Raw genomic sequence first — 23,716 nt, 5'->3', positions numbered from 1 at the left:
CAGCATCTTTTAGAGAGAGTGGATCATGCTAAATGTTGGAATAAGTGGCAGAAGACCCCACTGAGCCCCTGAGATGTGTCAGACCCAGGGGCTTTACTCATATACATTACGTGTCAATCACTCCGTCAGTAGTTTGGGCACTGAGCTGTGTGCTTGGGATTTTTCTTTAGATAACAAACTGAAGGATCTGCCTGACACCTTAGGGGAACTTCGTAGCTTGCGCACTCTTGATGTCAGTGAAAATCTGATACAGAGACTGCCTCAGATGCTGGCTCATGTCCGGACCCTAGAGGTAAATTAGAGCCGTGTTCATCACAGCTTGCACTTCATTGGTTTTTTTTTTCACCCATCGGCAAAGTAGACAGCTCTCTCTTTTAGGCAAATCAATCAAGAAACAAGCATTTATTAAGCACCTGCTATGTGCCAGGCACTGTGCTAGACCTCAAGGATGCAAAGACAAAATGAAACAGTCCCTGTCCTCAAAGGGGTTGCAGTCTCTTAGGGGAGATAACAGGTACACATATAAATGTACACAAAGTAAACGCAAAGTAATTTGGAGGGGGAGGCTCTAGCAGCTGGTGGGGTAGAGGGCTTTGGGAAAGGCCTCATATAGGAGGTTGCTTTTGAGTTGAGCTTTGAAGGAAACTAGAAATTCTAAGACGCAGAAGTGAGGAAGGAGAGCATTCCAAGCATGGGGGACAGCCGGGGCAAATGCACGGAGGTGGGAGATAGTGAGGAACAGCAGGAAAGCCAGTTTGTTTGGGCCGTAGAAGGCTTGAAGGGGAGTAGTGTATCGTAGGGCTAGAAGAATAAGTGAGGGCTTTGGCAGGGACTCTAAGTGCCAGACAGATGAATTTATCTTTTGATTATAGAGTTAATAGGAACCCTCTAGAGTTTATTGAATAGAGGAGTGTGACATGAAATGACAAGACGGTCCCAAGAATTAAAAAGTGGGTGATGTTCTTCATTGGTAGAGCAAGATTTCTTTGTTTTTGTTTTTGTTTTTTTAAGTTCTAGGGAGCTAGCCTTAGGCTGACAAATATCGGAAGAATGGGAGATATCAGGTATGTTGGAGGCTTTGCTTCTACCCTTAATGTTTTGCAGACTCTGAGCCTCGATGCTGCATCCATGGTCTATCCACCTGAGGCTGTGTGTAGTATGGGTACAGAGGCCATTCAGCAGTTTCTCTGCAAAGGTAGAATCTAGGGTTTGGTTTCTGGTGTTGTTTTTATCACTGCACAAAGCTCTCAAACATGAGTATAGGCATTGGATAGGAAGAGAGACATATCCAGAGTATTCTTTGAGCCCCTTAAGTGTGCTTTATTGCATTGGAGAGCCAAATCCCAGGGTCTTTCTGCAAAATAATGAGTTCCTGGGCCAACTTACCATGCTGTCCACCCCAGGACCCCAAATCCTTTCCAACTTGCTCCTGGAGCCTTGTCTCCCTTCCCTTCAGATACACTCCCACTGTCTATTCCAAATTTAAATACTGTAAATAATTGTTTTAGGTTTGGGCTTTACCTGCTTCTCTTATCCATCTTATTATTCCACTCCATTTGGCAAAATCAGGGCCCTGCCCTTTTCTTCATTCTTTTCAGTCCAGAGACATGTATGCAGGGGCTTATTCTCGTGGGAAAGCTTGCATTTGTCAGAGAGAAGATTCTTCTGATTAGAAAATGAATCCATCTTGGATAGTAGAAAGTGGTGGGAGATGTTGTTTAGCTTCAAGACCAGCCGGGGGCTCTGGTCTGGCCTGGGTCCTTGTCTTTTGCTGTCATTTGGATAGGCCTGGCCCTGTTTTTTTCAGAATCTGGGCTTGAGTACTACCCACCCTCCCAGTTTTTGCTCCCAGTGTTGGAAAGAGATGGAGGAGAGACTTCAGGGGATAGTACTGATGGACTAATTTGCAGCTACGTAAAGGAAGAAACGGAGTGGCAGGTGAGGATCAGCATGCTGACTCAGGGACACTCCCCTCCAGACATAAACACTTAGGGGGCTCGTGGCTTGTGGCCTCCTACCAAAAGGGTGCAGAGCAGAAGCCCCAGTGCTTCCTTGTCCTGTCTGACTTTATTCGTACAAGTGAATGCTCTGTTCTTCAAAGACTACTGTAAAACTGTGCATTAAATGGGTCTGCTGGGGTCCTTGTGTCAACTCCCTTTTCTCTCAACTGCTATTATTTTTTGTTTTTCAGAATAAATTCTTAGATTATGAGAAGAGAAAGGTGAGCAAACATGCAGAAGTCCTACATCTTTGAAAAACAGAAGCCTGCAAAAACAGGAGGGTTTGAGGTGGACATGTTGGAAAAACCCAATGTTTCATTCTTTCTGAGAATTCAACTATAATTTTCCTTTTAATAATAATAACAGAACTGTCTTTGAGATGAATTGGCATCACTGTTCCTATGTGTTGTCTTGCTGGTTGGCACCGGAGTTGGTAGGAGCGCTGATCTTGGACCTGGTTTCAGTTCCTGCCTCTGACGTTTACTAGCTGCAAGGCTGTGGGCAGTCACTTAAGTCTTCCCAGTCTCCCTTTTCTAATCTGCAAAATGAGTGTAATAGCATCTGTAGCATTCAAATGATGTAATGCATGTTAAGTACTCTGCAAAATTTAAAACTACAGAAATATTAGCTTTATTACCATTGTTGTTTAGGATCACTTTGTCGAAGGCCTGGGAGAACTGTAGTGGTCCTGCTGTACACCCAGACACTGACAACAGAAGAGGGTCCCTTGAAGAAGTGTAATCCAATTCCTCTTATCAGGCAGGGCAGAGAAGGTTTCCTGCTGCAGACTAGCTTTAACCTGGCCCTCTGCTAAAACAAACTGTGGCTGTTTGGACCAAGAAGCTGATGCAGCACCCAAACCAAATATTTCTCTATGCCCCCCACACAGACTTTTTATCTCTCTTACTGATTCTTAAGAAGTTGGGCTGAAAAGTATAGGTATCGTTTTTCTCCCTGTAGCCTCGACTTTTTCCCTGACCATTTCTTGACTGTGAAAGAACCAGCACAGGTGATGTGTTATGTTTTAGCTTGATTTTCACAGGGTGGAGCATTAACCATTCCAGTTCACTGCTCCAGAAATCCCTTGTAGTCTGTGCGCTCTAAATCAGTGTCTGTGTCTGTCACCCACTCACGTGTGCTGCCACCTCTAGGGATTTCTTCACTGTGAAAAGTTGCATGTTATCAAGAGATAGTCAGGCTTGGGCTTTGGTCTTCTTTATGTTGGCCCTCTGGCCTTGATTAAGAAGAGAGCAAGATCTGGGAGCAGCTCGTATCATTTCCTTGCCATGACCCTTCAGATCTCTGTTGTCTCAGGAACAGAAGATGCTAGAGAAGTTAGAATTTGAACGTCGCCTAGAAATCGGGCAGCGGGAGCACGCCCAGCTCCTCCAGCAAAGCAGCGATCAAAAGGATGAGATACTACAGACCGTCAAAGAGGTGCGTCCCTACCAGGCCCATGGGCAGCAGCTTGTAGTTGCTATTAGTATGGGACTGGCCGGACTGTGTCTGCAATTTTATTTATTTTTTTTTTGGTGAGGCAGTCGGGGTTAAGTGACTTGCCCAGGGTCACACAGCTAGTAAGTGTCGTGTGTCTGAGGCCAGATTTGAACTCAGGTCCTCCAAGGCTGGAGCTTTATCCACTGTACCACCTAGCTGCCCCCCCAATGTATTTTTGGCATAGTGAGGGAGGATCCAGAGAAGGGAAGGGCATGGAGGCCATAGTTCTCATGTGATCGATACTCTTGGAGACCAGACTCTCGTTCCCCTCTGCAGTCTGCTTTTACCCTGCCATATGAGTTCCAGATGACTGAGAGACAAGCTAGCCTTTTGTGGCATGTGAGGACTGTGCTGGTGCCTTTATTTCCTCAGACTTTCCCCAGGACTGACACTTGAGACCACATCTCCCTCAGTTACATGCTTTATTTAGTGAGGAGGGGACAGGGGCAGATCCTACTGGCAATGCCACTAGTCACATCATTCGTAGATTGTGACTTGGACCGACCACACCCTTGGCTGATATCATTCTGAGGTAGCACTAGTTAGAGTTGGTAAGACTTCCTGCTTTCTCTACCAAACAGAAGTTTATATGTAGCACATTCCAAATTTTGTCACCTTCCGTGACGTGGATTGCCTGCCCAACTCTGAGTGATCCTGACTTGAGATGAGGCTGTGTGGTGTAGACTTGGAGCGGGAGGAGCTGGTGTGAATCCTGACTCTGCTGTGTGGTCTGGGTGATGTTAGGCAAGTCACTTCATCTTTTTAGGGACACAGTTTCCTCATCTACAAAGTGTGTGTTTGGGGGGGGCGGGGAGTCAAACCCACACTAATTTCAGTGACCGCTCCTGATAATGTATGTGTGAAGTGTGAGAAGACCTGATGACACACACTTCTCTGCTCTCGGGGGAGTGTGGGAGTGCCAGGTGGTTGTCAGATGGGGTCATTTGGATCCTAGACACAAAGCCTCATACTTTTATTTTATAGAGAAGGAAACTGAGGCTCTGAGGGTTGAATCATCTTTTCCAAGGTCTCATAGTCACCCAAATCACTCTGGTTTTCATTGATTGGCCAGCAGGAGGTCCCAGGCCAAGCCCCACTTGGTCACTGTTTGGGCCCTGATTGGCTCAGAGTGAATATAAATAGCTGTTGTTCCTGTTTCTGCTGAAACCCCAAGGGTCTTCTCCTCCCAGATTGTTTTTTTTTTAAGGCAATTGGGGTTAAGTGTGCCCAGGGTCACACAGCTAGTAAGTGTCAAGTGTTTGGTCTGAGCCGGAATTTGAACTCAGGTCCTCCTGACTTCAGGGCTGGTGCTCTATCCACTGCGCCACCTAGCTGCCCCTTCTGCCTCGTTTCTTACCTAGCCTTAATTATTGAATGGGCATTGCCTCAGTCAAACTGAGACCTGTTAAAGACCTTAGCTTGAAAAGGACAAGATCTCCCACTACATCTGGGAGCCATCTCCAGTCTTTCTGATCTGTATCTCGCCACTGGACACACATGGCTCCAGGCTGGTGACCTTGCCCAGCCCTCCCTCACTTAAATCCAGTTCACTTGCACGTCATGGCATCACCTTCGTGACGTCATGGGCCTCTCGGAGAACAAAGGACAAACAACAGTTGAGCGGCAGGGCCAGGATTTCCTCGTGGCTTGTTCAGCTTCAGGAGCAGTGCTCTTTCATCAGCCCTGCTTCATCTGTCAGTTCTGCTAAATAATTTTCTTTGGTACAAAAAAGTGTTCAGTCTGGTGGCAGCATTTTGGGAAATGATTGGTGTAAAAAATAAAAGGCATCGATAAAACTAAAAAAAGAAATTTAAGTAAAAAAAATAAAAGGAGTTAAACTAAATCATCTAAGGTCCCTTCTGATCACAACCCCGACTGAGATCCTGTGAGGATCTGGTGGACCGCGGGTGCATTCCTAACTGTCTCTCTCCCTGCCATTGTTTTTTTTTGTGAGATCTCCCTGAAGGACAGGGATTTGTGAACACAGAGACATTTTTCTGCTCCTCATTTCTGTCCTTCCCTCAGCCCTGACCCTAGAAGCACCTGCATCCCAGATTTTGGGGGAGCAGGAGCTCTGACTTGCAAGCTTCTCTGTGTCAGTGCTCTGCTTTCTGCCACAGGAGCAATTTCGGCTGGACAAGGGCCTGTGTGAGCATCGGCGCTACCTGGATGGAGAGCGTCAGCGTCTACAGGAACAGCTGAAGCAAACAGAGCAGAGCATCTCAAGCCGGATTCAGAGGCTCCTGGAAGATAATCAGAAGTAAGCCTCCTGGGCCCCTAGAGTCATCCTTACCCACATGTGCCTGCCCTCTAGCGAGCAGCCTACTCCTGCACATATAAAAGTCTTGGCGTCCAGGCCAACCCTATATATAGGCAGCTGCCTCCATAGTTTGATTTGAGGGGCACTGGGAAGGCCCCCTGCCAAAAAAATACCTCCCATCAGGAATTATGGATGCCTAAGATTTTGCCATTCAAGATTCATTCTTTGGGTGAAGTCGTCAGCCCTTTAAAATGCAGTTGCCCCAGAAGAGTTGCATACCACCAATATAATTTTAGGGTAATTTGTTCATCAGGGCCTTTCCAAAGTGACAGCTGCTGATAGCAGGTTTTATTTTTATTCTTATAAGGGAGGGGAGCTGTAGGGGATCTGGGTTATCATGAAGACAGTGGACCTCTGAGACAAAATGAGGGATTTTGGAGCATGCTACAGCATAGGGGAGAGGAGAGGCCTCAGAAGACAAATTTCTTCTCCTTCACTGTCTTGCTGAGATCTAGCTTTGCCTTACCCTCTTTAGGCAACGAGTCTCTATTGACTAAGTGGCCAGTCCTGGTGCCAAGTGTTCTAATTTCTCAGGTATGTCAGGGATACAGGAGCAGGTTCTTGCAATAATAAAGTGATGTGACTCTGAAAAACCTTTTGAACCTCTCCACAGACAAAGGAAAAATTCTGAAATCTTGAAGTCGCTAGAAAATGAGAGGTAAGTGTTTAGCATATCAAAACCTTGTTGGAGCTAGGTTAGGGCAAGTTACTCTTTTCCCCTAGGCACCCCTTCCTTTCTTTTTTACTTCCTATGAACTGTGAGAATTACATCAAAAAAAATGTACCAAAAAATTTCCAAAATTTTACCCCCAAAATTCCTAAAAGTGTTGGGGATGGCTGTCTACCCCATTTCATCCACTACTGAGAATCCATTTCCCATGGGAAATGATTGGATTAGAAATTAATTGCTAGCTTAAAATTATTTTAAAATACCCAGTAGAAATTTATGTTCTAAGATCACCTGGATTCCCAAAATACTATCACGGACCTTCCATTGCCATTTTGACTGCTACCACCAACCCACTTCAACATCTGGCCCTCTCCATCATTAGTAGTTATAGTTAATTGGCAGGGTATCCCTTCTGTCCATGAGTTAATTTTTCCTACTGTGAGATGTTTTAAAGTTGACTCCTCAGGATCTCTCATTCCCTAAGGGAATTCAGTTAATTACTGATGGAGCTCTGGGGACATAGGTATTTAATTAGGATATCCAATGAGCGTCTTCATCTGATATAACTAGATTTGATGTTTTAGATATATTTTAATGAATGAAAACTTTCCAGGATAAAGATGGAGCAACTAATGGCCATAACCCAGGAGGAGACTGAGAATCTACGCCAAAGAGAGATTGCCTGTAAGTCTTAGAGGTGGGGGCCGAGTCCTGCGTTGATGCAACCATTGGTTATGTGGGGAATAGAAAGACCTATGCTGGGCAACTGGAAGAGATTTACTTAGCAAATTGATGGCTGTGGTTTATACGCTTGTGTTCTGAGGCTGATCAGTTTCTTCTTTCTGTCATCTCCTAGGGAAATATAACTTGCTCTTCATTATTCAGGGTAATGGGAGAAAGCCTACCCATGTCACAATCTTGATTAATTGAAATAATATACAAATTGTGTATTAGAAATTAGTCTAGGCAAATGAGACAACTACTTATTATCTAAAATGCTAATTTTCAGTTTAGAATTCAGCATTTAGCGTAGTTTTGTTCAACTACAGTATCATACATAGCTGATAGTTTCGAATTTGTAAGCAATACATTGGAGAAGACCAATATAATCCTTTAGAAACAATTACTTTATTGGAGCATCTGCTTCTTGATATCTTGCTCCATGTTGGCCCATTGGAGCTATTTCAGGTTCATGTTTTCTGAGAGTGGTGACGCCTTAGAATACTTCCTATAGCATTCCTCCTGGGATAGGTCCATCCTACTGAAGAGGTAGCCAGTAAGGTTTGGTTCAGAGATCTTTTTTTTTCTTTTTTGGGTAGGCAGTGGGGTTAAGTGACTTGCCCAGGGTCACACAGCTAGTAAGTGTTATGTGTCTGAGGCCGGATTTGAACTCAGGTCCTCCTGAATCCAAGGCCAGTGCTCTATCCACTGCACCACCCGGCTGTCCCTAGGTTCAGAGATCTTAAACGTGGGGTCTGGAAGGAGGTTGGGACGACTTAGGGACGAGTTGTTGCTGGTTAATGTGTATACACTTTTCCAGGCCAATTAGAATTTTGGGAGCCAAGCAATTTTTATGAAACAATTGGCCCGGCTTCCTTTTTTTACTGGGATATTTTACTGGAAAATACAGTGTATTTACTAATGTAATGTTTGCATCTCTATCTTGGGATTACCCAGACCAGCATTATGTTGAGTTATGTGACAGGGTAGGTCTTTGGGAGTTGCTGAATTGTCAGTTGACAAGGTTAAGGTTCCAGTGTCCCCAGCCCATACTGAAAGATTTTTGATGTTTTCCCCAGCTGCCATGCAGCGGATGTTGACAGAGAGCTGCAAGAATAGATTTATTCAAATGACCTATGAGTCTCAAAAGCAAAGTCTGGTCAAGCAAGCCTGTTCCAGGTAAGGTCCGGAGGAACCCTGGGCCTGTTAAAGAGGGGTGGGGCTGTGCAGGGCAGGGGAGTTGGGTAGCAGCCCTTGGCTGGTGATTGAAACGTCTGCGTCCTCTCTTCCCTCCTCTGCCGCAACTCACTGCGTGATCTTGAGCTCGTTTCCTGGAAGGAGGCTGATGACTTGGGTTCAAATTCCTGTCCCACTAGTTAGTAACAGTGTCATCAAAACAAGTCATCTCTCTCTGGGCCTCAGTTTCTTCACTTCTAAAAATGACAGTTGGATTAGATAATTTCAAACATTTCTTCTAACCCCAAATCCTATGATCCCGCTCTTGGTGTCTGTTTCTTTACTTGTGAAATGGTACCCAAGTTGTCTGTCCACATTATGCTGGTGAGTTGTGTGCATGACCGTGATATTTATTAATCCTGGCGAGCCCTTTGGAAGTTACCTACAGGACTAGGAGTGGGAAGTCCCAAATCAGGCTGTGTTCCTCCTAGTTGTGAGTAGCACTCCAGATTCTGGAGACACGAAGCCAATTGGACTGAACCAGTCAGATCAGTCAAGGCAGACAAGTGGATAGAATCAGGTCCTAGGGACCAGACTGAGCAATATGGCCAACATATATAGGGAAACAGAAACCTAACTTTTTCCTCTTCTGCTAGAGGCAGTGCAACTGCAATTTCTCTGACTTACATGGACTATTTTTTCATAGCCCATGTTCTTCCTGTTTGGATTTGGATGGAGCCAGGCTCATTCACCTGTCTTTCTTGCAGCATGGCCCAAATGGATGAGAGATTCCAGCAGATCCTGGCTTGGCAGCAGATGGATCAAAACAAAGCCATCAGCCAGATTTTGCAGGAGGTGGGTTGGGGAGCTAAGCAGACAACTGTCACCTGGAGCTTGGAAGCTGGGCCAGAAAGGAGGCTGGAATCCAGAGCTCTGGTGAAAGTTTCTAAACTGCCAGAAACCTGGGCTTCTGGCTGGTCTGTGTTAGGAAGGAAAAACTGTCCCCCTATGGAAATTCTCCCTGAGGGATTTGGAGACTGTGGCTAAGATTTTTTTCACTTCTACACCTAAGTTTAACAAAAGGGATGGAGAACCCACCAGGGCCTCTGGGTAATGTTTTTTTATTCACTGTATCCCCACATGAATTCCACCTCCTGCTGGCATGGTGTCTGGATGCTCTCTGAGGTTAGGGGTTAGGGTGGTTGAAGAGTTGAGAACATTGGTTAATTATGTAGCCACCAGTTTGAAGGGCAGGAGATAGCAGGTGATAGTGCTCTCTTTCCATGTTCCCAAAGACTTATAAATTGGCCTCAGAACCTCACAAGGTACTCTTTAGATTCTCCCTACCTCAGTCTTTCTCTTTCCCTTTCCTTCTTACCTCTATCTGTTCTCTCTTTCTAAACACCTTTTCTGTTGTGTTTCTCTTTTCTCCTTTTACCTTTTTTGTTTATTCCCCTTATATTTTTTAGTATTAACTGTCTTAGTGAAATGTGATGGTCCCTGGTTTTAACTTTAAAATCCAGAGAACTGAATGTTTTAATTTTCTTCAATAAAAAAAAAATTAAATTCTCTTCCTTTTTTTTTTTTGTATGTGGCCCTCCCCACATTTTCTCTGGGCCTGGAATCCACAATGGAAAAAAGGTTCTCTCACTTGGCTAAACAGAATTCAATCTCTGTTACAGAGTGAAATGCAGAAAGCTGCCTTTGAAGCCCTTCAAGTCAAAAAAGATCTCATGCACAGGCACATCAGAAACCAGGTGAGCTCCAGGTCACCAGAGCTGAACCCATTTGGGATTTCTAAATATTATGTACATCTTCTCCCTCAGAAGAGATGAACCTTCTCCAATGGCTGTCTTCAAATGTCTGTCCCAGTTAGGAGGAAACCTACTCGCACTATATTGCTCCAGAGGGCAAGAGAATGAGGACTGTATGCATAAGTTAGAGGGAGGCAGTTTCTCGACTCAGAATTTTAAAAAATTCTAAATGTCCAGAACTGTCGAGTGATATAAGAGGCTTCTTTAATGAGCTCTTCAAAACTGGCAGTGTTTGAGGACAGGTTGGATGATCATTTGGGTTGTTGTCGAAGGGATTCCTGCATCAAGCGGGACATGACTTCTTACCCTTCTTTGGAAGCTATGGAAGCTTCTACCTCTAAGATTTAATATTTTATGATTCTGAATTCATCATCATGTTAGTTTTTTGGATTTTTCTAGGACTCTGTTGGAAAATTTTAAGAAAAGGCCATGACTTTTGACAGTATAATGGAAATGGAAATAACATTGAACTAGGAGTCAGGTTCTGGCTCTGCCACTAACTCACTGGGTAACTTTAGTTGACCCATTAACCTCTCTGGTTTCCCAATCTTTAAAATGAGAGAGTTGGAATAGATAATTTTTTTAAATTAATTTTTTCAATGAACGAAAATCCCTCTTCTCTTCTTCCCCACCCCTCTGCCCCTTGAAAAAAGAAGAAAACAAACCTTTGTAATAAATATGCATAGTCAAGTAAAACAAATTTTTACAGTGGCCATGTTGGACTAGATCTCTAAGGTTCCTTTGAGCCTGATTCTGTGGATGACTAGGGGAGAAGAATAATGTCTCCCAGGGCCTGCTCCACAGAAGCAGACACCTCCAAAGTCTCCATCACCTTGCCTTTTCGCTTGATAACCCTGTGGCTCCCTAGTCTAAAGAGGGAGGGGAAGCACTCCTGTGTGCTCTTCCTCTGCGATAGTAAACTTCACTGTGATACCAAGGGCAAGGTGGTTGGTACCCCTAAACTCCCTGTTAGTAGTGAAGGACTGTTTGCTACCAGATGCTGTGTGGGAAGGAATTGCTCTGAAAATGAACTTGTCCATGATTGCAAAGCTCATTTGCTGTGTAATATAGATGGTGAATGCTTATCCCCTACATCATTCATGCCATCTTTTGCTGAGGCCCATTAGGTCTTCTAGTGAGCTGAGAAAAATCCCACTGCTTCATTCATTTAAAACTATCCACTGGGAAAATTCCGGATATATTTCTGGGATTCATTCTGATTCCTAACCAGGAGGACTGGAACCAGGAAATCTTTGCCATCCCTGCTATGAGTATTGGAAAGAACAGTGGGTATCAGTAGAACTTTTAAAACAGAAAGTTATGTGGGGGGGGCAGCTAGGTGACGCAGTGGATAGAGCACAGGCCCTGAATTCAGAAGGACCTGAGTTCAAATGCGGCCTCAGACACATAACACTTACTAGCTGTGTGACCCTGGGCAAGTCACTTAACGCCATTGCCTAGCCAAAAAGAAAAGGAAAGTTATGTGGGATAGAAAGGAAGAGAGAGAGAGAAAGAAGGAACATTGCATTGTAGTCTTGGCTCTGTCCCTGATAACAACGTAACCTTGGCTGAATGATTTCACTTCTCTGAACCTCAGTTCCTTTTTCTGTAAAATAGGGATAGTGCCCTGCTGACCTCACGGGGTTGCTGGGAAGATTGCACGAGATCACGGATGCCAGGGTGCTTTGTAAACTGTAAAGTGCAAGGGATTATTATTTGATTTTTTGAAAATCTCATTGCATCATCATTAAGCATATTAAAATTTCACGTTCTTGCATGTCTTTTTCTTTTTCTGATATGACTTCCTTTTTTATTTACCAGTTTAATTTAAATTCCATATTGCCCAACATGAAGCTCTTTTGTGTGACTTCACATGGCTGGCTGGGGATGACAGATCAGGAGTAGCTTTGGCTGAATTGGGCCCTATGTCTCACATTGCACTCCTTCTCCTCCCAGCTGGCTTAGAACTCCAAGCTTCCCCTTGGGGGCTTTGAAAGGAGACTCTTCCACTTTGAGAAGTAGGTATGGGTGATTTTGACATTCTAAATCAGCTGTCTCCTAGCCAAGAAGCATCTTTTGTGTTTCTTAGCGGAACATGAGTCTTTCCCTGACACTGTAGCAGCTGTTTGAGGGGGCAGTTTAGCTAAAATGAGAGCACAAGATGGTTTGACAGGTAGAGAGAAGGCTAGTAAGAGCCCCAGTAATATTGCTGCTTCTGGGACACTTTTCTGAATAATGAAGGGAATACTTGGTTATGGGGTAATTAAAAGGATTCAGCAGAATTTCCATCCTCCTGAAACTCCAGCCTTTCCCAGAAGGGTTGATTTGGAACATCATTTAGGGCTGCTTTCTACAGCAGAGTAAATCAGTCCTTTGTAAATGTAAGTTAAAAACACTGTCTCATCTTCTGTTTAGATTAAGTTAATAGAAACTGAGTTATTGCAGTTGACACAGCTGGAGTTAAAGAGGAAAGCCCTGGACACAGAGGCACTGCAGGTATGTAGGGTTCCTTGGTCTGGCTCCATCCCTTCCACATGTGATGGGTCTTGCTTGGGGGATCTCTCAACCCCGTACATTTCACTTGCGGCTTTCTGTAGCCTCCAGATCAGTCCATGTGTGAGCTAGCAGTTTCTGTGGGAGAAAGGCCATTGAACTGACAATGAGGAGACCTGGGTTCTAGTCCCGGATCTGCCCTTGCTCACTGTGTGTCTTTGGCCAAGTCACTCATCCTCTCTGAGCCTCAGCTTCCACCTCTGTAAAGTGAGGGGGTTGGACCAGATGATCTCCAAAATCCCTTCCAGCTCTGATGTTCTATGTTCTGGCATTTTGTGTTCTAGGTCCCTTCCAGTTCTATCATTCTATTGTTCTGTGTTCTAACATTTGATGTTCCAAGGGCCCTTCCAGTCCCAATGCTTCATAATTCCCCAAACCATGAAGCAGACTCAGCTTAGGTAGATTTGGTGACACCAGGCAGGCATGAAAACCCATGTATGGTTGTTCTGACTCTAGTGCAGGCAGGGTGGGAGGGATAGCCTCCTTTTGGAAGTACAAGAGTTGGGTGAGTTTCCATCTCAAAGCCCCTTCCTAGGGGACACTTTTGTGAACCTTTAGACACTATAGAAACGTGTCATTGTCATTATCATCTTGTGTTTCTTTTGTTTTAAAATGGAGCAGCCACCGGGCACTCCATGTGTTTAACTCATACTTCTGGGCCTGCAGCTTCTGCTCACTTTGTTACCATCCTGTCATCCTAGGGGTGCACTTTTCACATTGGGAGAATACTCTGGAGGAGAGGGAGCAGTGAAAGCTCAGGCCAGCCTCAAGGGATGTGACCCCTGTGCCCTTCTCTAATGTGCTCGTCAACCCCAACATGTGTCCTCAGACAGGAGAATATGCAGATGCCCCGTCCCATTGATCCATCTGTTTACAGGGAGACTTGCACTTTCCCCAGACTGTGACAACCAGCTAATGTTTTCACCTGTTCCATCTTTTTGCCCTTTTGAATGCTGACCCTTATGTCCCTCTCTGTTCAGCATGGCCTCCTGAGAAGTGCCTGGAATGACCATGAATCCAAAGTTGCCCTCTGGATCTCGTGCTAGGCCCCTTTGCCAGTTGGCTGAAAGTACTTGTTGGCCCAATGGAAAGCACACTGAGTAGGAATCAGGAGTCCTGGGTTCTAGGCCCAGCTCTTATACTAGCACAGGTTCTCTCATAGGCCACTTCCTGGCTCAGAACCTCAGTTTCTTCCACATCTAACATTTTATGGCTGTCTCTGATTGAAGGGGGAAAGAGTGACGGAAGCACTTGCTGTTCCAGATGTTCCCATCTTGGGCAGAATCACCAGCTCCATAAAGAGGCCTTGCTTGGTGGCCTGATGTGTGCTTAGTCCAGGGCCTCTTTGAGGCATTTCCCCAGGGCTCATCCCAGGGTGAGAAGTGTGTGAGCCATGAGACATTGGTAACAAGTTTGCCCCCCCATTTGCATCTACCTACAGACTTATTCTGCAATCAAACCACATTACAGGGTGATGCTGGCTTTTCTGCAAGTTGTCGTTTCTGCTTTTGTTTCTTTGTTCTCATCAGCCTCTTCTCCTTGATAAGCCCATTGCTCAGATTCCCTGCGCCGAGCATGTGGGAGGAGCTTAGAATCCCAGAAAAGCAGGGGAGAGGGCGAATGGACCGCAGAGGCCACCAGGACCTCTTGAGGCCCACAGCTGGTCAGGACCTGTGCCTCAGCTGGACCTCAGGGTAGAGCAGGGGCTGCTGGGAGAAGGGACAGGTGGATGGAGTCACAACTCAAGAGACGTGGGTGTGTCTGGTGTCTCTGTTAGCCCTCCTTGTTATCTTTGAAGAAATGGCTGTGATTTGGGGTTCTTTCATCCTTCAACCCCTCCACTCCCCATGTATAAGCAGGTGTCAGTGTGAGCCAGAGCATTTTCCTGCAGTGTGGAAAAGGAGTCTGTTTGTACATTGTAGGAAATGATCTCGGAGCAGCGCCGGACCCTCAGCTCTCTGCTGCAGCAGCTTCTCAAAGAGAAGAGCCAGAGGGAGGAGGAGCTGCAAGGGATCTTGGTGAGTGTCTGAGCCCCGAGTACCCAGGGCCTGCTGGAGGGTGGTCCCCAAGCCAGGCCATAGCACTGCAGAGTGAGTATACTGATCAGGACTGCCCTTATTGCTCCCTTCATTTTTTAACTTTTACCAACGTCTGTTTTTTGTTCTTTATATATTACAGTCATTTCTCTGTATACCTTTCCTTTTTTCCTCACCAAACTCTCTCTTATAACAAAGACAGACAGACACATGCGCGTGCACGCACACACACACACACACACACACAAATAGGGGCAGCTAGGTGGTGCTGTCGATAGAGCACCAGCCCTGGAGTCAGAAGGACCTGAGTTCAAATCTAGCCTCAGACACGTGACACTTATTAGCTGTATGACCCTGGGCAACTCATTTAACCCTGATTGCCTTGCGGAAAAGAAAAGAAAAACGCTCATGCAAAACTGATCTCCACAACTGTGTATGTCTATATATGCCACAATCAGTGTCTTTAGTTATCTGACCTCCTGGGTCAAATGTTCATTGCATTTATTGAAATTAATTTTTTGTGTTGTATTTATTTTCATTATTATTGTTATGTTTGTTGATCTCTTGTTTCTACTTAATTTACTCTGTACCAGTTCACGTATGGCTTCCCATAATCTGAATTTCTTATATTTGTCATCTCTTTGAGTGAAATAATATTCACGTACTCATGTATTCATGTTTATTCAGCCATCAGTAGGTTCCCACTTCGTTTCTAGTATTTTGCTCCTTGGTGTTCATTTTAACTACATTTTCCTACAAAAAATTTGGAGTGGGCAAAAAGGTCCACCCTCACTCCAGGGATGACTTTGCATACCAGCAGTGTGACTGGTGTTCTGTGTGTTGGGTTGCTCAGCAATTTGAGGTGAGAAATTTTGGGATGAGTCCTTAAGGAAAACTACTGTGGACAAAGGAGCCATTTTCTTCTCAGAGAAGTCAGATGGGCACTTCTCTCTGTCTTGTCTTTGTGAAAGGCCAGACTGATGATCTCTGTGCCTAACATCTTGGTCAAAGCACTGTTGTCTTCTCCCGAAACTGAAGGCCCCCTTACAACCTTTAGATCTTCCTCCCTCCGCTTATAGACAAGCTACTGTAGTGAGCACCACTGGCCAGAGCAGAGCATTCCTGTGGCCCCTTTGCTGCCAGAGTCCTCTCTGTTGCTGTTCCAGGTCCATACCTGAATGAGTGCAGATGTTTTTCCTATGAGCTAGAGAGACGTGTACTTGGAAGCTACCACTGACCATTCCTTATGGCTCCTTCTGTATTGAAAGATCAGTTAGCTTCTTGATTTGGAGCTAACATAGCCTGCTTCTTTCTTGGCAGCTGGAGATGGAAGCCAAAAGTGAAACCACGCAGGAAAACTACTGGCTGATTCAGTATCAACGCCTTTTAAATCAGAAGCCCTTGTCCCTGAAGCTGCAGGTAAAGACCAGCAATACCAGAAAATGGGGAGATTTCCTGTCCAAAGATCATGCTTCTCTTATTTTTATTTATTTTTTTAAAAAATTTTTATTAATTTATTTTGATTTATCAACAATCACTTCCATATGCTTTTGAGTTGAAAATTTTTCTCCCGCTTCCTCCCCCCCAAGATGGTGCACAATCTGATATAGGCTTTATATTTACATTCCTATTAAACATATTTTCACATTAGTGAAGTTGTAAGTAAAAATTAAAACCAATAGGAGGAACCATCAGAAAGATGAAACAAAACTCAACAGAAGGTAAAAATAAGTGATAGCGATTTGACTTCCATAGCTCTTTCTTTGGATCTGGACAGCATTTTCCTTAACTTCTTTATTGTTTATTTTGTGGTTAGATTTATCTAGTGCAGAGAGGGGGAGGTTCAGGTCCCCCACTAGTTAGTTTTGCTGTCAGTTTCTTACTGTAACTCCCTGAACTTCTTCTCTTAAGAATTTGGGTGCTATACCATTTGGTACATATATGTTTAAACAACATATTGTAGGATTATGGTTTTTAATCCATTCTTCAATCCATTCCCATTTTATGGAGAGTTCATCCCATTCACATTCACGGTTATGATTACTATCTGTGTCTTTTTCTCCATCCTTTTTTCCTCCTATTTATGCTTTTCTTTCTCCTTTTTCCTTTACCCCCTTCACTAGTGTTTTGCTTTTGACCACCACCTCCTTCAGTCCCTCCTCCCTTTTATTATCCCTTTCCCTTTTCTTCCCCTTTACTCTTACTGTTTCTTCCCTCCCCCCTTATTTTTCCCCCCTCCCTTTTCTGTCCCCTTTTCCCTCCTACTGCCTATAGGGCAAGTTAGATTTCTATACCTAACTGATTATGTTATGCCCTTCTTGAGCCAAATCTGATGAGAGTAAGGTTCAAACAATGCTCCCCCCCTTCTTTCCCTCTGCTGTAATAGGATTTTGTGTCTTTTCCTGTAATGTAATTTACCCTTGTCTGCCTCCTCCTTTCTCAGTACATTTTCTAAGATCAGATTGATCCACTTATTTGGATCCATTTAACCCACTTGATTAGATTTTTTTTATCATTACATCAAAATCAACTAATATCCACCCTCTTTATGTATACTCCTTTAACAGGTGTAATAACAATACAGTTCTCAAGGGTTGCAAGTGTCATATTCCCTTGTAGGGGTTTAAACAGCCCCCCCCATTAACAACATATTGTATCTTTCTGTCCCATTTACCTTTTTATGTCCTTCTTGAGTCCTGTACTTGAAGATCAAATTTTTTGTTGAGCTCTGGTCTTTTTATCAGGAAAGTTTGGAAGTCTCCTATTTGAATATCCATCTCCTCCCTTGAAAAATGATGCTCATTTTTGCTGGGTAATTGATCCTTGGCTGCATTCCAAGCTCCTTTGCCTTACGGAATATCATGTTCCATGCCCTGGGTCTTTTAATGTAGAAGCTGCAAGGTCTTGTGTAATCCTGACTGTGGTTCCATGATATTTAAATTGTTTCTTTCTGGCTGCTTGCAGCACCTTCTCTTTCATCTGGTAATTTTGGAATTTTGCTATTATATTCCTTGGCGTTGTCAATTTGGGATCTCTTTCAGGTGGTGATCGGTGGATTCTTTCTATGGTTATTTTCCCTTCTGGTTCTAGGACTTCGGGCAGTTTTCCTTTATGATTTCCTGAAAGATACTGTCCAGGCTTTTTTTTCATCATGATTTTCAGGTAGTCCAATTTTTAAATTGTCTCTCCTGATGATTTTCCAGGTCGTTGTTTTACGATGAGGTATTTTATGTTTTCATCTTTTTTCATTTTTTTGTTTCTGTTTGACTGATTCTTGCTCTCTCATAGAGACATTAGTTTCCATTTGTCCAATTCTAGTTTTTAACAGATTGTTTTCTTCTGTTAGTTTTTGTACTTCCTTCTTCAATTGGCCAATTGTGTTTTTAGGGACTTGTTTTCTTCAGTATTTTTTTTTCCAATTGGCCAATTGTTTGAAGGACTCTTCTACCTCTCTCATTTGACTTTAAAATCCTTCTTGAGCTCTTCTAAGAAGGCTTTTTGGGCTTCAGACCAGTTCATATTCCCTTTTGTTGTTGCAGATGTGGGTTTGTTGACAATGTTGTCCTCTTCAGAATTTCTGTCTTGATCTTCACTCTTCTCATAATATGAATCTATGGTACGTTTCTTTTTTACTCATGGTGTTTCTTTATTCCCTGGCCTTTAAAGAGATTGAGCTCTCCTGCTGGGGAACAGAGGGGGCACTGACCCAAGCTTCTTTGTTGGGAGCCTAGGTCTTGGTCACTGGCTTTGTGTGCTGGGGCCTCTTATGTTGGCAATTGGAGGCTGTAGGTTTCTGGCAGCTTACCTGTTTGGGCTGGAATCAGCAAGGCTGGAACTTTCAGGCAATTCTAGGTTGCCTGCTTTTCCTTTCCTTTAGCTTTCTTCAGCTCCTTTTAGATGGGTGCTGCAGGGTGTTTATCTGCCTGGGGCCCCCTGCAGTGTTGTCTCCCTTGTTTCTGCTAATGCACTGGGAGATTCCTTTGCTGTAGAGTGCCAAGGTACCTGGTGGTTTTCTGAGCTGGTTTCCACTGGTTCCCCCCCCCCCATTGAGGCACTCAGAGGTCCAGGTGTTGGTGTTTGCCTGTTCTACCACCTGGGTTTCAGTATTTCTTCACAATTGGAGGCTGCAGGGCTCCGACTCACGTGATGTTGGGCTGGCACCAGCAAGGCCAGGGCTTTAGGAAGCCTTTAGGTTGCTTTCTTCACCTCCTTTCAGATGAATGCCACACGGTACTTATCCGGCTGGGGCTCATGGTAGTTCTGCCTCCCTTATTTTTGCTGAGGCATTGGGAGACCTGTTTGCTGGGCTGCTACACTGTTGCTCCCTGTCTTTCTTCTAATTCAGCTGTTCCAGGGTTTTTTTCTGGGGTGATATTTTCTGGGTTTTCAGAGGTTGATAGGGGAGAGTGAGAGTGACTACCTTTTCACTCTGCCATCTTGGTTTCCGGAAACAGAAAACGCTTCTCTTATTTTTAAACCACCATATTTGTCATTTCTTTAAAGTGGGAGTAGAGTTCTGCTCTTGATTCTTTGCAGCCAAGTTGTCCTATTTGCCAACCTTGTTAGATCTGCCCTGGCAAACTCAGGCAATAATTGGATGGGAGGAGCAAAAGTTCCCGATCAGATGCCTTGGTAGTAGTTTTTAGTGTTCACTGCCAGAGGCCAAATGGCTACTAGCCTTGCTTGTATGTGCTAGAGTTCACCTTCCCTTTGGCCTTGAGGTTGTGCCAACTCATGTTTGTTGTCTTTATCATGATAGAGGAATTCTTTCTTTTGTATATTGGAAGTGTAGACCTTCTTTAGGGGTCTAGAATTCTGAAGGGCTGTGCAGTATAGTCTTTTTGAAATGGGATTTTCTCTCTTGTTCTCAAAATGTGCTCACTCAGCAGAGATTGGGGGTCTTGGTTATGAAATGAAAATTTCCTCCCTTGACTCTCCCTTTTTTTTTTGGTAGCCACTTTAAAGTAAATGTCCCTTTGTGAACCAACTCAGAGACATCCGCCCACAGGCCTCAAGTGTGGCCTGAAAGCAGATGAAGATGTAATAGGGAAAGGTTTAACAAAATAAATAAAAATACAGTACAACATAGATAATGTTAATTTGTGTTTTTCTAAGTCAGTCTGATACCAGCAGGGGTCTTTTGAGTTTGACACCACTGATCTGACTGGCTTTTTTTTTGCCTTCGCCCAGGAAGAGGGCTTGGAGCAGCAGCTGGTGACCCTGCTGGTAGAGCTTTCAGCTGAACATTATCTGCCCATCTTTGCTCACCATCGAGTCTCACTCAACATGCTGAGCCACATGAGCCCTGGTGACTTGGCCAAGGTAGGGAATGGAACTCTATGTAATTTGGGGAGTGGGGGGAGGCAGAAGGATCATTCTGACCCTGCCCTTTTTCACCTTCTTCAAAAATTCTTAACAAGGCTTTTCACCAAACAAGCATCTTATGGTTGTACAGGCTGTTTACCTGAATAAGGTGCCCATTGGGTTCCCCATGGCCCATGGGATATACCTTAAACCAGCCTGGTAGATTACATGCTATCTCCAGAAAATTACAGCTACTAAAATTCTATCAGGACCAAGCAAATCTGTATCAGCTCCCTTTATCATTCACCCAGATCAGGTCTCCTTCTCCCGACTATTTACACATATAACCTCCATATCTCACCAGAAATCTCTAGCGTTCAGTCTTTTTCAGGACACAGTCTGATTCTTCGTAGGTCCAGTTTCATTTAAAAGCCGTATGTTGTTTGCACATTGCCACATGAACCGCTGTGTTTCAAAAGCTGCCATGATGCAGTGGCTAGGTCTAGCCTGCAGGGGTCGCTTTTTAGTGTGTTGGCTTGGCCTTTTTGGTTCTGCTTCCTTTATCCTCTCCGTGCTTTGGGTAAAAACATTGCAGAAAGCCAGAACTGGGAGCCAGGGTGTTTTCTGGGGTCAGAGCTTAGACCAAAGAGCTTAGACCAAAGACTCTTCTCCATGAAGGGGCATTCTTCTGCAGTGCTATGGTGTTCCCTGGGAGGAGCTTTCCAGCTCCCGGGCATATACCCAGCTATCAAATGAGGGACTAGGTAATCTCCAAGATCCCACTGAAACCTGAAATTCTTTGACTGCTTGTGCTTCAGATGGGCATTTCTGAAACTGGTCTGCAGCATGCACTGATCAGGAGAGCCCAAGAACTGCTGGATGGGGCGAAAACACTGCCAGGTACCGACGACCAGGAAATCTGAAAATAAGCATGTTGCATCACAACTTCTCAATTGAAGGCACCTGATATTACAGAGCCTTACTGCTCTTGTCCTTCAGACTCTTGACTGTTGTTTGGTGAATGAATAATGATTTTTATCCCCCTTTTACAGAGTGGGAAACTTGAGTTGTAGAATGAGTAAGGTCTGAAACTTTTTTTTTGGTGAGGCAGTGACTTGCCCAGGGCCACACAGCTAGTTAAATGTCAGGTGTCTGAGGCCAGATTTAAATTCAGGTCCTCCTGACTCCAGAGCCACTGCTCTATCCACTGCACCACCTAACTGCCCCCTGAAACTTCTTTGGAAGGGCTGTGACCAGAATCTAGGTCTTGGGTCCCTTGACATCACTCCCACACTACACAGTAGTCTTCAACTAAGAGCTCATGTCCCTCAGAAAAAAGGCATACAGCAGAGATCACCAACCCGGGAGTCCTTCAAAATTGTTAGGATTCAGTGAGATAATAGATGTGAAAGCACTCTGTGAATTGTGATCATTGGGCCTGTTTGGCAGTGGACACTCACCCTGTCTCTTCTGGTGCTGTGCAGGGTTGCTGAAGGCTGTTGAAGGTGAGGGCCTGGAGGCCCTGGAACCTGCCTCTGCAGAAGAGTTTCCTGAGGCCGTGACTCCTACAGCGCCCCCAGCACAGGCAGATGTGCAGGCGTCAGAATGTGTAGTGTGTCTGGAGCGGGAGGTGAGGCCTTCCTGGTGTGCGCTGGGGTGGGAGCTGGGGCAAGGAGCCCAAGCACACATCGATCACTTCACTCACTCCCCCTTTATTGGCAATCAGCACTCGCCTAGATTGTGCTCATAGCTTTGTTCTTGTAAGAAACTGTCTTTTTGCGTTGGGGAATCTGGGAATGGCTTTTAGCCTAGGAGGATGCCCATTCTATCCATTTCTCTAACTTTTAGGCCCAGATGATTTTCCTCAACTGTGGTCATGTCTGCTGCTGTCAGTCCTGTTGCCAACCCCTTCGAACCTGCCCACTGTGTCGCCAGAACATCGTGCAGTGTCTACGCATCTACCATAGTGGCTAAGCTGGGGAATAGACTGTTCCTAGACCCTAGAATGGCTCACAGTTGTTCCCTGGCTTATACCAGGCTGCTGGTATGAGACTAGGGGCCTTGTTTCTCCTTCCTGTAATCCCCTGTCAGAGATAGCATGTGGCCCTTTCCTCACAGCTCCTCTCCTCACCAGCTGGGAGGATGGGCTGTGATTGCCAAGCACTCTTTGTCTTCCTGGGATAAACAATTTGCTAATTTATACATGCTTCCCTCATCACCAGGCCCATGAAGAGGCTGGGTATATAGGGTGCTTCTAGAAACAGGAGTCAGAGGTTAGTGTAGTGTTGGGAGATGAGCTACTATAGTACTCTTATCTCAGAACAGGAGCAGAAAACTTCCTTACAGCTCCCACAGAGACTGAAGGAACAGGACCAGCTTACCTGTTCCCTTGCCTACACTAGCCACACAGGAGTTGAGGGACATCAGAACAGATTTAGGTCAGGATTTTGACCTACTGTGCCATCAGGAACTTGGGGTTTACTCCCACTGGCTGTCAGTATAGGCCTTTCCTCAGGGTATTAAAAGTCCTGCCTCAGAAGAATATAGAAAAGAGTCTCTGGAGGAAGGGAGGGCTCAAGATTCAGTGAAGGCATGGAGGACCTCTGTAGGTGAGACTCCTGTTTAGTCTTGCCCAGAGGGAGAAATGACATCCTTTGTACGTCTGGCTGGTCTACATCTTTGTTTCAAAGGGATGCAAAGACCCAGTGAAGGCTTGGAGAATCTGTTGGCAAGATTCCTGGTTGGTCTTAACCAGATGTGGAGATGACACCCTGTTATCTGTATGTCTGACTGGTCAACGTCTCTGCTTCAAGGGGATGCCTTCCTAGGTGTGGACAGTTGAGCTGGGTGCTAAAGTGAACAGGCAGCCTGTGCGCTGTGGGCCCCTTGGGGAACGGTCAGTATGGGGTGAGTGACCCATTCCACAAAGGATAAGGTGCCATGTTCAGCCCAGAAAGCCCAGCCTGCTGTAGATGAGGCTCCTGGAAGAAGTGAGTCTACTCTGATACCCAGCTCTGTGCGTCTCCTGTTTTTTCTGGGGCACATCCAGGGGTGGCCACCTACATGGCAGACTGAGAAGGGGAAGCCAGCAGGGGCCACACCTGGGCACACCCAGCAGCTTCCATCATTTCCTGTGGGGTCCTTTCTTTCGCCTTAGTAGATAGAGCCGCTGTTCTGTCCCTCTAGTGCAGTGCATGAGCACTGAAGGTGAGCTCGTAAGTCTCAAAACAAATAAATCTCCACCTTCCCACCCTCAGTGCCTGAGCTGTCTTTGTGTTGGTGGACCTGGCTATGAGCTAGTGCGTGTCATGCTTTTGGGACAAGGTGAGCCTGTTTTCCCTGTGGGAAAATAGCTTAGTAGCAAGAATAAACTCAAGACAGGGTAGGGAGAGAAAAAAATAGATCCAAAGCCAGAAGGGATCCTAGGGATGAAGGAGTTAACGTCCACCTTTAAGGCCCAGAGAGGTGACTTGGCCAACGTTATTCATTCAGTGGCAGAGCCAGGCCCAGCACTCACAAACTGACTCCTGGCCTAGTGCTTTCCGTGGTACACTGCTGAATCCACAGGGAAGACTGACACCCCCCTTCCTTGGTCACATTTGAATCCTGGCAGTTGGACTGAACTT

General features: G+C 45.0%; 1 protein-coding gene across 3 annotated transcripts in view; it reads left to right on the top strand.

The window, feature by feature from the left end:
* LRSAM1 (leucine rich repeat and sterile alpha motif containing 1) overlaps window positions 1–23,346 on the top strand; it is a 39,226-nt gene extending 15,880 nt beyond the window's left edge. For all 3 annotated transcript variants that reach the window (XM_020965513.1, XM_020965514.2, XM_078150032.1), the window contains exons 8-25: window positions 171–292; window positions 1,105–1,195; window positions 1,808–1,938; window positions 2,192–2,221; window positions 3,315–3,437; window positions 5,618–5,757; window positions 6,431–6,475; window positions 7,101–7,171; window positions 8,287–8,386; window positions 9,151–9,238; window positions 10,066–10,140; window positions 12,613–12,693; window positions 14,673–14,768; window positions 16,107–16,205; window positions 19,977–20,108; window positions 20,909–20,990; window positions 21,575–21,720; window positions 21,939–23,346. In XM_020965513.1, the coding sequence (XP_020821172.1) occupies window positions 171–292; window positions 1,105–1,195; window positions 1,808–1,938; window positions 2,192–2,221; window positions 3,315–3,437; window positions 5,618–5,757; window positions 6,431–6,475; window positions 7,101–7,171; window positions 8,287–8,386; window positions 9,151–9,238; window positions 10,066–10,140; window positions 12,613–12,693; window positions 14,673–14,768; window positions 16,107–16,205; window positions 19,977–20,108; window positions 20,909–20,990; window positions 21,575–21,720; window positions 21,939–22,064 (1,778 nt within the window). In that variant the 3' untranslated portion in view covers window positions 22,065–23,346. The remainder of the gene's footprint in view (window positions 1–170; window positions 293–1,104; window positions 1,196–1,807; window positions 1,939–2,191; window positions 2,222–3,314; window positions 3,438–5,617; window positions 5,758–6,430; window positions 6,476–7,100; window positions 7,172–8,286; window positions 8,387–9,150; window positions 9,239–10,065; window positions 10,141–12,612; window positions 12,694–14,672; window positions 14,769–16,106; window positions 16,206–19,976; window positions 20,109–20,908; window positions 20,991–21,574; window positions 21,721–21,938) is intronic.
* The last annotated feature ends 370 nt before the right edge of the window (window positions 23,347–23,716 follow it).

This window comes from Phascolarctos cinereus, unplaced genomic scaffold (genome assembly GCF_003287225.1).
Source record: "Phascolarctos cinereus isolate Bilbo 61053 unplaced genomic scaffold, phaCin_HiC Scaffold_2;HRSCAF=192, whole genome shotgun sequence".
Classification (NCBI taxonomy): domain Eukaryota; kingdom Metazoa; phylum Chordata; class Mammalia; order Diprotodontia; family Phascolarctidae; genus Phascolarctos; species Phascolarctos cinereus.
This window is presented reverse-complemented; position numbering and strand designations above follow the sequence as displayed.